This window comes from Austrofundulus limnaeus, unplaced genomic scaffold (assembly GCF_001266775.1).
Source record: "Austrofundulus limnaeus strain Quisiro unplaced genomic scaffold, Austrofundulus_limnaeus-1.0 Scaffold609, whole genome shotgun sequence".
Taxonomy (NCBI): domain Eukaryota; kingdom Metazoa; phylum Chordata; class Actinopteri; order Cyprinodontiformes; family Rivulidae; genus Austrofundulus; species Austrofundulus limnaeus.
The window spans coordinates 13,662-26,376 of NW_013953011.1; the positions used below are offsets into that span (position 1 = coordinate 13,662).

At 42.8% G+C, this 12,715-nt stretch overlaps 2 protein-coding genes across 2 annotated transcripts in view; both read left to right on the forward strand.

The window, feature by feature from the left end:
* slc10a2 (solute carrier family 10 member 2) overlaps positions 1-7,511 on the forward strand; it is a gene marked incomplete in the record, with an annotated part of 11,040 nt that extends 3,529 nt beyond the window's left edge. The window contains 6 exon segments of the mRNA XM_014027039.1: positions 936-1,740; positions 3,522-3,640; positions 3,825-3,913; positions 6,709-6,884; positions 6,956-7,113; positions 7,205-7,511. Of these exon segments, the coding sequence (XP_013882493.1) occupies positions 1,340-1,740; positions 3,522-3,640; positions 3,825-3,913; positions 6,709-6,884; positions 6,956-7,113; positions 7,205-7,374 (1,113 nt within the window).
* Positions 7,512-9,856: 2,345 nt separating this feature from the next.
* Positions 9,857-12,715, forward strand: part of klhdc3l (kelch domain containing 3-like) — a 13,724-nt gene continuing 10,865 nt past the window's right edge. The window contains exon 1 of the mRNA XM_014027037.1: positions 9,857-9,943. The gene's annotated coding sequence lies outside the window, so the exon portion shown is untranslated. The remainder of the gene's footprint in view (positions 9,944-12,715) is intronic.

Sequence of the window (12,715 nt, forward strand, 5' to 3'; positions counted from 1 at the left end):
ACAGATGGATGGATGATAAACAGATGTATGATGGATGGATGATGGATGGATGGATGGATGGATGGATGGATGGATGAACAGATGGATGGATGATAAACAGATGGATGGATGTATGGATGAACGGATGGATGGATGGATGGATGGATGGATGAACAGATGGATGGATGATAAACAGATTTATGATGGATGGATGAACAGATGGATGGATGATAAACAGATGTATGATGGATGGATGATGGATGGATGGATGGATGGATGGATGGATGGATGAACAGATGGATGGATGATAAACAGATGTATGATGGATGGATGATGGATGGATGGATGGATGGATGGATGGATGGATGAACAGATGGATGGATGATAAACAGATGTATGATGGATGGATGAACAGATGGATGGATGAACAGATGGATGGATGATAAACAGATGTATGATGGATGGATGATGAATGAACAGATGGATGGATGATGGATGATAAACAGATGTAAGATGGATGGATGATGGATGATAAACAGATGTATGATGGATGGATGATGGATGGATGGATGGATGGATGGATGGATGGATGAACAGATGTATGATGGATGGATGATGGATGAACAGATGTATGGAGGATGGATGATAAACAGATGTATGATGGATGGATGATGGATGAACAGATGGATGGATGGATGGATGATAAACAGATGTATGATGGATGGATGATGGATGAACAGATGGATGGATGATGGATGAACAGATGGATGGATGGATGGATGGATGATAAACAGATGTATGATGGATGTATGAACAGATGGATGGATGATGAACAGATGGATGTATGATGGATGATGGATGTAACTCTATAAGTCCTGTTCTCTCTCACACTCTGGTCAGTGTTTTATCTGAAGCAGGTTCTTTGAGCTTCTTCAACTAAACGTTCTTTTCTTCAGGCTGCAGAGGTTCTGGCTCCACCAACACTTCTGTTCAGGAAGGTTTTTTTAAACCCAGAAGGGCTGACTCTACTGGGAGTGAAAGACAAGAACGAGACATGATGTTCAGTGAACCTGCTGCTTCTCTTTCTGCTGGCAGTGAGCCCTGATGATGATGATGATGAAGAAGCTTTAAAAAGTCAGGCAGTAAAGGCTGGAACTTGTATTTTGTTTTATATGCACGTGTCTGAACACTGCCCCCATAAAACAAGAAGAACTGGTTAATTTTTGATTCTTTTCCTCGCCCAGCTGTGTGGGGCATAAAGAGCATCGAGCAGGAAACTCTTCCTCACTCCGTCACAGTCATCCTCTCATAGGACCAAGGGACACTCTGGACTGGACGTGTGGAGTCTAAGACCTGAACCATGATGTTGGGTCTGGAGCCGGTGTCCGTGGAGCCTCTGACCTGTAGCCCCGAGGCCACGCTCTGCTCAGGTGCAGACTGCCTGATGCCTCCCAGCGACTTCAACGCCATCCTGAGCGTGGTCATGAGCACGGTGCTCACCGTCCTGCTGGCCATGGTCATGTTCTCCATGGGCTGCACGGTGGACGCCCACAAGCTGTGGGGCCACATCAGGAGGCCCTGGGGCATCGTCATCGGCTTCATCTGCCAGTTCGGCATCATGCCCTTCACGGCCTTCGCCCTGTCCTTAGCCTTCAACGTTCTGCCCGTGCAGGCCATCGTCATCATCATCATGGSCTGCTGTCCCGGGGGCTCCAGCTCCAACATCATCTGCTTCTGGCTGGAAGGAGACATGGACCTCAGGTGAGTCTGGGGGAGGACAGATTGGTTTCATACTTGGGAAGAAGTGGTCTAATTTCTGATCGGACACTGACTGAATGGTATGTGCATGTGTGTATACAGCGGGTAAAATAAGTATTGAACACTAAATAAATAAATCAAATCAAATCAAATTAAATGCAGAGGAGGAAAGAGTCTCCTTATCACAGACACCTCCTACAATAAGACGTTTCTTTGGCTCTCTGTTTATTATAATCCTGGATAATCCCCACCAGGACAGTGATGGAGGACGTATAGGACAGGGAGAGCTCCTCAGGAATGTTTCTTTACGTTCCTGCAGCCGTGCATCAAAGTGAAAAATGGAGTTGGATCTAAAAAAGGACTGGARCTCATAAATTAGCCTTCAGTGACCCACGCAGAGTCAGAGCAGAGGAATCATCTGTCCTCATGGTTAGAGTCTCCTGCAGCAGAGCTGCCTCACAGGCTGAAGAAAAGAGCTTTGAATGGTCACAAAGTTCAGTTCTTTTACAGGTTTTCAAGAGGAAAACAGGCTGGATGAGCTGTGACGCTCAGCTGGGCTGTTTACAGAACAAATCCGAGATTTGTTTTTACTTCCTTTCATCCAGAGAAACATTCTTAGTTTGATTTACCAGACTGAAATAAACAACAAGAAAAAGACTATTATTATTATTATTATTATTATTATTATTATTGTTGTTGTTGTTGTTATTGTTNTGTGTGTGTACCTTTCAGCAAGGCTATAATCATTATAATTACATAAATATGCATTTTTGTTGCTGTGTTTTTTGTTATCTCTGTTTCTGTAGGTGTACAGCCAAGACGTCAGGTGTACTGTCTTGTGGTTTCTCGATATACATTTCACATATCTTCTAATCTCTCTTTCACTCTTTCCCATTACATTTCACTTTTTTCTTCTCTTTCTTTTTCTTCTTAAAAAAAGTCACTGATGATGAGGAAATTAAGAAAAAAAAGAATTGGTCTAATGTCAGGCACATTGCATGGGTCTAAGGAAAAAAAATTGTATAGGTCCTCTGGACGGGTTCTTCTTTAATGAAACGTTTCGTCTCTCTTGCATGGGTCTAGCTTTGGAATCCTGGAAATGGTCCAAACTAAGAGGTTTGTGTAACTTTTAGTCCAGCTGGTGAATTCGGTGCAGGTAAACCCCATTTCCAGTCTGTCCTCCTGGCCCTGTCCTTCAGTTTTACCTGTCTCCTGCACCCTTCAGTTAATCTGGATTATATTTAAGATGAGATTATCTACCAATCACAACACAGCTTCGAGCTTATCTGGGTTTATAATAAACCGTAACATCTTCATCAATTTAAAAATGTCCTGAAACATTTTSAACGACCCGTTAAATGTGTAAAACAATCCTGTATAAAGGGATTATTAATGCTTTATAATGAGTTTCTAATCTCAGGTGTTATAACTACTTAGTAATGATTTAATAAGCRATGAATAAACATTTACAGCTGATTAAAAGCTGTGTTTTTAAGTATTTATTAGCCATTATTTAAGGTTTCTCCTATTGTAAAGTGGCACCAAAATATCCTGAAATAATAAGCTAATTTAAATTTATTACGTTCAGAAGAAAACCTGATGTCAGTGTGAAGCTTGTGAAGAGTTCACACTATTATTCCAGAATAAACTTGTTTGTTGTCATTTCAGGAGCTAAATTTAACAAGGCCACCATCTCTTTCTCGAGACAAACTGTTTCTTTATAAGACCCAGTTCTTGTTSTGGGTCCAGTAAAATGGACCTGATTGTGTTTTTCCTGTCTGCAGCATCAGTATGACCGCCTGCTCCTCCATCCTGGCTCTGGGGATGATGCCTCTCTGTCTCTTCATCTACACCAGCGTTTGGACCTCCAGCGAYGCCATCAAGATCCCATTTGACAGCATTGGTTAGCAAATATCTGACTTTAGATATAACAATCTGACACCAGTTTTGTTTTGTTTACTTATATGAGAAAAAGAAGAATCTTAATTTATCTTTATTTAAGAGCCTCCTCTGATCCAACCCTTTGGCTCCTCTGTTCTCTGGCTTCAACCCAGTCTCCTCTGATTAAACTTTCTGGGGTCTTTCAGGAATCACACTGGCAGCCCTCCTCATCCCCATCGCTGTGGGCATGTTTGTGAAGCACAAGTGGCCCACAAAGGCAAAAAAGATCCTGAAGGTGGGAAAGTTTGACCTTTTGTTTTCARTTAAATCAGTTCCATGAATTTCTTYGTAACAGTGTTGGAGCCAGGTTCCGGGAGTAGCTGAGGGAACAATGTTCTACTTCGGTGCACATCTGAAGTGTGGCGGACGCAACACGTGACAGTTGAATGTTGTATCCCTCAGCCTCCAGGACTATAAAAGTTTTACAGTCCCAGAAAAGTTTGCGGCCACCACACACATCCTGGAATTTGATGTTCGGGAAGAACCGGAGCTTCTCAGACAGGAAGCCCTGGACTACGCACTCCTTCACGTCCCTGSCCTTACTGCTGAGAAGCTCATGGGCTCTCCTGAATGTGTGGAGTGCTGGGAAGCTTTTTTTGTGACCAGCTCCTTGCACAGGACCGCCACCTTCTGGCTCCCACTCAGCCTCCCAGGWTGCTCTCCCTTAAGAGCAGCGTACAGGATCTCAGTGTTGGTCCTGAAGATGTCTACCAGGAGGACCCGCATCAGGGCAACCCCAGTGACGGAGGGTGCAGCATCCAAGGTYGGACAAAGGGGGAAGATTCATTCCAACCGAATGGTCTGCAGCTCATTGTGGGTCCAGTGATGTAGTGGTGGCGGAACCTCACCAGCACTGGCTGTTGTATGGGGGGGCCAACCCAATGGACTCCCTGCGATGTGTCAAGCTGTTGGGGCTAACAGTGTTGGTCTCAAGAGACACACTGAGCTGGTAGTCGGCTTTTGACAGGGGATGTCCATAAAACATTTCTTCCACAGCCCTCCAGCARCTGTCGTACAGAGCCACCCCCTCGTCCTGATCAAAAAATTTGGCCAACTTCATGACAAAATGATCAATGACAGAGTGGAGACTCAACACGGGGTCAAAGGGAACATTGCTGTCATCGAAGGGTAGGACCAATACATTCTCCTGGAAGAGCGTGGCCAATGCTTCTTCACAGAAGAAATGCTTGGAGCAAATGTCGGTGGGAACAGACCCCTCAAACCTCCGCACCTGCTCAATCCTCAGTCCCAGCTGGACAACAAGTTTGTCCTAGCCCTCTCCAACAAAGCATTCTGGAACTGAGGATGAAACAGACGGCAGGTAACAATGGCCCCAGTGACAGGATGCTTGTACGGCATCTGTACGTGGACAGGAGGTGAGTCTATATACATCAAGGACATCAGACAAGGCTGACTGCAGGCGGATGAGATGGTGGTCCAGGTTTGTATGACAGCTGGTGGCCTCATGAATTCCCAAAACAGAATAAAGGGAACCTTGAGGACCAACAAGCACTTTAAAGGCAAACTGGGAAAACAACAGGTGGATTGGGGGGTCCACAGCAGTCACCTTGCAGGCCACATGCATGGACAAGCTGACCACTTCCACTGGGTTGACCCCACTGAAAAGGTCAAACTCATCCTCTTCCTTCTGGCCAAACTGAGTAAGGAAAAAGACAGGCTTAGGAAAGCCATTGTCACCAGTGGTGGCAAGAGCTTTGTCCACAAGGGAGAGGATGAGTGGTTGATCCTTTCTGAGCACATTATAAGCACTCATGTTGGAACTGACCTGCTGCTGCAAAGTGGGTCTGCCTTTGTCCTTTGCTGAAGCTGATTTCAGCTGCTTCTGGAACACTGTGCAATTCAACATCTCACAGGTTAGAAGCCTGTAAATGTCCTTCTGAAGTAGCCTTGTGTCAGGGACTGTTGGGGACTTGGGCACAATCATCAGCATTAGATGGTACCCGCCATCAACAAGTGCGATATTGTCCCATGCTGTTTCTCCATGCCTGAAGGCCAGCTGGACCAGATGTTGTCAGGTGAACATGTTTTTTCAGCAAGTTCCACCCATCCTTCAGCATGTGTGGCTGCATGTGAGGAAGGAGAATGTAGTGGAGGATTGCCAGGAAACCAGACACCCTTTTAAACTCAACCACCATCAATGTCATATTGATATTGCAGACTGGTCTCAGGATCACTCACATAAGTGGAGTGAAATGGGAGGTTGGTGTCAGCTTGTAGGAACTCACTAACATTTTCAAATTGTTCCACAGCATCATTGATGGTCTGTGAATTCAGAAAACCCACTTCTGCAATGTCACTCTTATAGACAGGTGTATAGGATACAAGACAAAATCCAAACTCCAACTGAAGTAAATCCCACTCAAGGGCTCCTTCTATAGGCCTCCCTGCAGCCAAACACAATATAAACTGCCTACATGTATTATACAGTTGTTAAAAATACTCTATAGCTTATTACCACGCCCACACACAATTCTAATTTTTACCACACCCACAGCAATGTTGGCCACACCCACCTGAAAATGCCCATGAATTTTGGACACACCCACTCACGTATGGCTACGCCCACAACACTTCACAACTCTAAATCATACTGCCCCACCCACCCACAATTCTAATTTTAACCACAAACACAACATTGTAAGTCCCGCCCACTTGGACATGCCCATGACAAATTAGACACACCCACTCATGTTTAGCCATGCCCACAACACTTTAAATGTGTAAATTTTGGCACACCCATTTGTTGACTTAGGCACATCCCCAAAACATGTTGCCACACCCCCTGAACATGCCCACATCCTCATGACCACGCCCACACTAAGCTCCACCCATAAAACAATCTACATTTCCATTTGACTTTGACATGTGAGGTGTCTATGAACTCAGGGGGAGCCACTGAGCATGGGAAACCAACTCCCAGCTTGATAAGACATTCCTATCGACACCTGAGCGTTTACCACTTGATGGAGGGACTTGCTAAGGTTCTGGACTGGGTTTGTTTTCCAACAGGTGGGTTCTGTCGTTGGCTTTCTTCTCATCATCATCATCGCGGTGATCGGAGGCGTCCTCTACCAGTCCTCCTGGACCATCGCCCCCTCCTTGTGGATCATCGGAGCCATGTACCCCTTCATCGGGTTTGGACTGGGGTTTTTCATGGCTCGCTTTGTGGGTCAGCCCTGGCACAGGTGGGCGTCGGCTTTGAGGTAAAGCCTGGTGCTTTGTCTGTATTTGTGTCTGATTTTTTATCGTCATTCAGGAGTCGAACCATCGCTCTGGAGACGGGTTTTCAGAACTCTCAACTGTGCAGCACCATCGTCCAGCTGTCCTTCAGCCAGGAGGAGCTGGACGTCATGTTCGCCTTCCCCCTCATCTACAGCATCTTCCAGCTGGTGGCAGCGCTCGGCTTTGTGGCGTGTAAGAGTTGAACATACATTTCTTTACTCTGCCTTTTATTTGTCCAGGATCTGTAGTGTTGTCACTAAACCCTGTGTGATTCCCTCTGCAGCCTTCCAGCTGTACAAGAAGATGTGCAGAAAAGGTTCRGCTGATGCAGACAGCGAGGCCCCAGGCTCAGACTCTGATAAAAAGAGCCCGGCTTTGGACAACCAGGCCTTTGAGCTAAACGAGAACAGCACCGACAATTTAAAAGGAACATATAAGAAGATGGAGCAGTGAGGTCCCTGAAGGATGCAAAGTCCTTTAGACTGGAAACGTCCCTTATCCTTCCTGCATCCATCCTGCATCCATTCCTCATCCATCCCTCATCCAACCTACATCCATCCTTCATCCATCCTGCATCCATTCCTCATCCAATCCTCATCCATCCCTCATCCAACCTGCATCCATTCCTCAACCAATCCTGCATCCATCCCTCATCCATCCCTCATCCATCCTGCATCCGTCCTTCATCCACCCTGCATCCATCCTTCATCCAGTCTTCATCCATCCTGCATCCATCCTGCATCCATCCTGCATCCATCCCTCATCCATCCTTCATCCATCCTGCATCCATCCTGCATCCATTCTTCATCCATCCTGCATCCATCCATCATTCATCCATCCTGCATCCATCCCTCATCCATCCCGCATCCATCCTTCATACATCCTGCATCCATCCTGCATCCATTCTTCATCCATCTTGCAACCATCCTGCATCCATTCTTCATCCATCTTGCAACCATCCCGCATCCATCCTTCATYCATCCTGCATCCATTCTTCTTCCATCTTGCAACCATCCTGCATCCATTCTTCATCCATCCTGCATCCATCCCTCATCCATCTCTCATCCATCCCTGGTCCGTCCTGCAGCACTCTGCAGGCTGCAGATTCAAACCTGCAGCTGGGACAGATGTTTCGGTGTCAGACCTGCAGGARGATCTAACCAACACTGTTTCAGATTTAAACAGAAAGCTCTCCCTCCCTTTAATTTATTCATTTAAGTTTATTTGAATCCATTTGTATGTTCTGTCAGTGTTCTGTTTCTCAGATCAGTGGTTTAATTTTCCTGATCTTATTTTAATGAAGCACATCATCTGTTTTCATGGAGCACTTTGGAAACAAAGGCCTAAAGTCATTAACAGGAACGTGAAATGAAAGTATTATATTTAATTTTCCATCTATCTGTATTCCAGAAGCAACTAATAAACAGAAACCCACTTTAAATTAGAAACATTCTACCTGATGTGACTTTAAATCACAGCTTTGTGTTTCTTTAGCTGTAAAACTTACTGTTGTGTGAATGCTGAGTCAGCAGAACAGTTTCTTCTGCAGTCAGATAACATCTGAATACTTCGTGCTATTTAAAGTGTTCATGTGTCAAAATCTTTGACTTGTTCAGGAACAATGTGCAAAGTTTTACCTGTTTGTACCTTTTACTTTAATATCAGAGTCTATTCCTTTAAACTTTCTTTTTTGAACCTGCTTCAGCTGCTGACTCTTCTTGTGCTAATTGTAGCTTTTAGCTGCAGTTTTGCTGCCTTTTAACACAAACAGCTAAGTTCCACCTCTTACACATTACAGCAAACATTCAAACTGCATTTTAAAATTTCTCTAGTTATTATTGTTTTATTATAAGTGCTGATAAGTGTAAGCTTTTTTATTTTAACAGATTAATATAAATCTTTTTTAACAGAAGCCTGTATAAAGCTAATTTTTGTCACATGTGAGCTGCTGAAAAGATTTAGGAATTGTTTCTCATGCACTTTGTGACTTAAATGCAAAACATCATGTTTTATTGAGAAATGCATAGAGAAAATGTGTATAGTTGTTTACTCAGTGTTTTTGGGGAAATGTTTTGTTTTTGTCAAGAAAAAAAGCCTGCTTTTTGTTGCACTGTATCTAATTTTAATTTCTTCTTTTAATGGGTTCAGAAAGTATTTCATTGATCCATACAGTCAAAGTGGGATCAGAATATTAAATTTGAGGCAAATGCACATAAATATGGAGACGATGCCTTAAAGAAACTGTTCTGATAAYAGAGTTTAAAACTGTAAATGTGCAGTGAAATAATAAAACACGGGTCAGTGCTGTTTTTCCTGGAACTACACGCTGTTTGTTGAGTAACAGTTGGTTTAAAGGCTCACCTGACACTTACCTGATGAAGACAGGAGCTTCATGTCTGTAAAAATTTAACTTTTAAAACCATCGAGCTGCAGCTTCAGGAACATAAGGCTTTTTAAACACGTTTTAAAAAGTCACATTTAATTTTTAATGCGGTTTAAAGTCCAAAGAGTACAGTCAAAGTGATGTTTTATAATACTATATGATCATTCTCTGCAGGAAGCCCCGCCCACTGAAGCTGCGTTCAATACTAAGTGGAAAAAATGGGAACTCCGCCTGGATGGCATTGAACAATTAGATAAGACAAATTATTACGTTTATACTTCAATTTTTTTATTCACTTATATTTTTTGGTTGACTTATTGCAGTAATTTTAAATAGAAGGCCCATTTCAAGACTATTTGGTCGACTATGTTGTTTAAAACTAAAACGTGTTATGGGTAAAACGTTATAAACAAAGTATTACATTATAGTATCATATAAATATATTCAGATGGTGAAATCTAAACTAAAAAAAAGTCTAAAAAGAGTGTCAGTCAGCAGGTTAGTTCTGTTTGTAAAGAATCCGCTCTGTTTCCAGTTGTGGATGATAAGATTTACGAGGGGACMTGAACGCATCAGAAGTCCGTTTCACGACCGATCCTTGAAGACAAGAAACTCAAACAACGACGCCCTAAAGTTTAAGTAAGTAAAAAATAAGCAAATATGTATATTCTTCAGTGTTATTAAAGGCTGGTTTTGTATTTAATAAACCTTTCCAACAGTTTGTGTGAAATAACTTTCCTTTAGGACGTGTTTTTATTGAGGTAAAGAGGAGTAACTAACGGTCTGCTGCTGTAGGAAAAAACAAAATCATGATTATTAATCTGTCAATTATGTGTTAATTATGATACTTTAACCCTGTTAGTTGGCAGTGCTCCGACTCGTAATGACGTTTGTGTTTGGTGTGAATTAATGGTCGCATTCCCAAATGTTGTTCTGCCCCACGAACCGAGCCGAACCGAACTGCGATGCACGAGGACTGAACTACCTTAAAACCATCAATCTGTGGTGGTCGATAATCCAGGCGGAGCTAGTGGACGGTACCAGTGGGAGACTATATGAACGTAAAGAAAAAACTAAACAGAAAGAACCGTGGGAACAGGGGGTGCTGAGGGTGCTACAGCAACCCCTTGTGGAGAACCGGAAGTAACGCATTTAACGTCTTGGTGGTGATTTGTGAGCKGTTGTCTGTTCAGTTAAGTATCTCATGAACTGTACACAGGTTTAATGAAACCTGGATAAACATCTACAGGTGTTTAACTTCTGAAGTTATGATGGCTGCTATAGCTAACGACCTTAGCCAACACAGAAATGTGACGTAGCTATCGTTGTTGTGACTTTCTGTTTTGCATTAACGTCCCTTACACAACCAGAAACTGCAGTTCCACTAATCCACTAACAGCAGAACTAATTTCTCATTAACGGATTTGCCTTTTTGCTAACTTTGGAAACTATTAGCGAACAATTAGCCTGTGCTAATTTGGGTTTCACTAATTTAAGATCACAAGAACAGCAACAAYAAAAAAAGAATTACAAGTATTTTTGCCATTTATCCTGAATTAATTTCAAACTATTTCCTCTTAGAGTGCTAGCCGTGGCAGGCAGCATGTGTTAGCATGTAGCATCTTCAGCAGCTAACTTCAAACTAAGAGCATCCCCAAAAAAAAACGTTTAATGATATTTAAATAACAAATACAAAAACTGTCAACATGTAAAAATGTGGCAGAGAAAATATTTTCTATTTGCTGTTTGACTAACTTCAAATGGTATTTATAAAAATAAAATTGATCAAATGAATGCTTTTGTTCTGAAGGGTCAACTATAAGTGTCACAATTTAGAGCTATAACTGGTTTGGATTGGTCAGTTTACCACAGATGATCCCGCCCCCTTCCAATTAAACCAATAGGAAACTAACAACAGGTTTGAGTCACTCCCTCTAGTCTTCAGCTGGAAGGATGAAGGCTAACAGATCTTAGGGGTTAGCGTTAGCTTCTGCTTATTTTTTATTGTTTTAGTGTTAGTGGAGCTAAGATTTTTAGTTAGTGGTTTAGTGGTTAGTGAAGCTAACGTTGTGTTTAGCTGTGTCTACCACTGCTCCTGACCCTTTAAAATGTTTGCTTTCTTTACAGCATCCAGATATTTTTACTATAAATACCTTTCTGCAGCCAGAGAGCTGCAGTGTCTCCTTACTGTCTCCTAAATGTCTCCTGTCTCCTGCCTCCTAACTGTTTCCTTACTGTCTCCTTACTGTCTCCTGTCTCCTGCCTCCTAACTGTCTCCTTACTGTCTCCTTACTGTCTCCTTACTGTCTCCTTACTGTCTCCTGTCTCCTTACTGTCTCCTTACTGTCTCCTGTCTCCTTACTGTTTCCTGTCTCCTTACTGTCTCCTTACTGTCTCCTTACTGTCTCCTTACTGTCTCCTTACTGTCTCCTTACTGTCTCCTTACAGTCTCCTTACTGTCTCCTGTCTCCTTACTGTTTCCTGTCTCCTTACTGTCTCCTTACAGTCTCCTGTGTCCTTACTGTCTCCTGTCTCCTTACTGTTTCCTGTCTCCTTACTGGTCTCCTTACTGTCTCCTTACTGTCTCCTGTCTCCTTACTGTCTCCTTACTGTCTCCTTACTGTCTCCTGTCTCCTTACTGTTTCCTGTCTCCTTACTGTCTCCTTACTGTCTCCTGTCTCCTTACTGCCTCCTGACTGTCTCCTTGCTGTCTCCTTACTGTCTCCTTACTGTCTCCTGTCTCCTTACTGTCTCCTTACTGCCTCCTTACTGTCTCCTTACTGTCTCCTGTCTCCTTACTGCCTTTACTGTCTCATTGCTGTCTCCTTACTGTCTCCTTACTGTCTCCTGTCTCCTTACTGCCTTTACTGTCTCCTTGCTGTCTCCTTACTGTCTCCTTACTGTCTCCTGTGTCCTTACTGCCTCCTTACTGCCTCCTTACTGTCTCCTTGCTGTCTCCTTACTGTCTCCTGTGTCCTTACTGTCTCCTTGCTGTCTCCTTGCTGTCTCCTTACTGTCTCCTGTCTCCTTATTGCAGATTATAATCTGTAGTTCATGTTGCAGCGTGTTGTAGACATGTGCTGTTACACGTTGAGCAGGAAACACTTCAACTCTTTCAGTTTTAATGTTCAGCTCAGGTGTTGGAGCCTGACCTCAAGGTTTGTTCTGAAAATACAGCAGGTTAAATTGTTGTTGTTGTTGTTGTTGTTGTTGTTGTTGTTGTTGTTGTTGTTGTTGTTGTTACTATTATTATTATTATTACAACTATTATTAATGTTGTTGTTGTTGTTATTGTTTTTGTTTTTATTATCAGTTGTTATTATCATTAATATTATTGTTGTTGTTGTTGTTACCATTATTACTATTACAATTATTATTAATGTTGTTGTTGTTGTTATTGTTTTTGTTTTT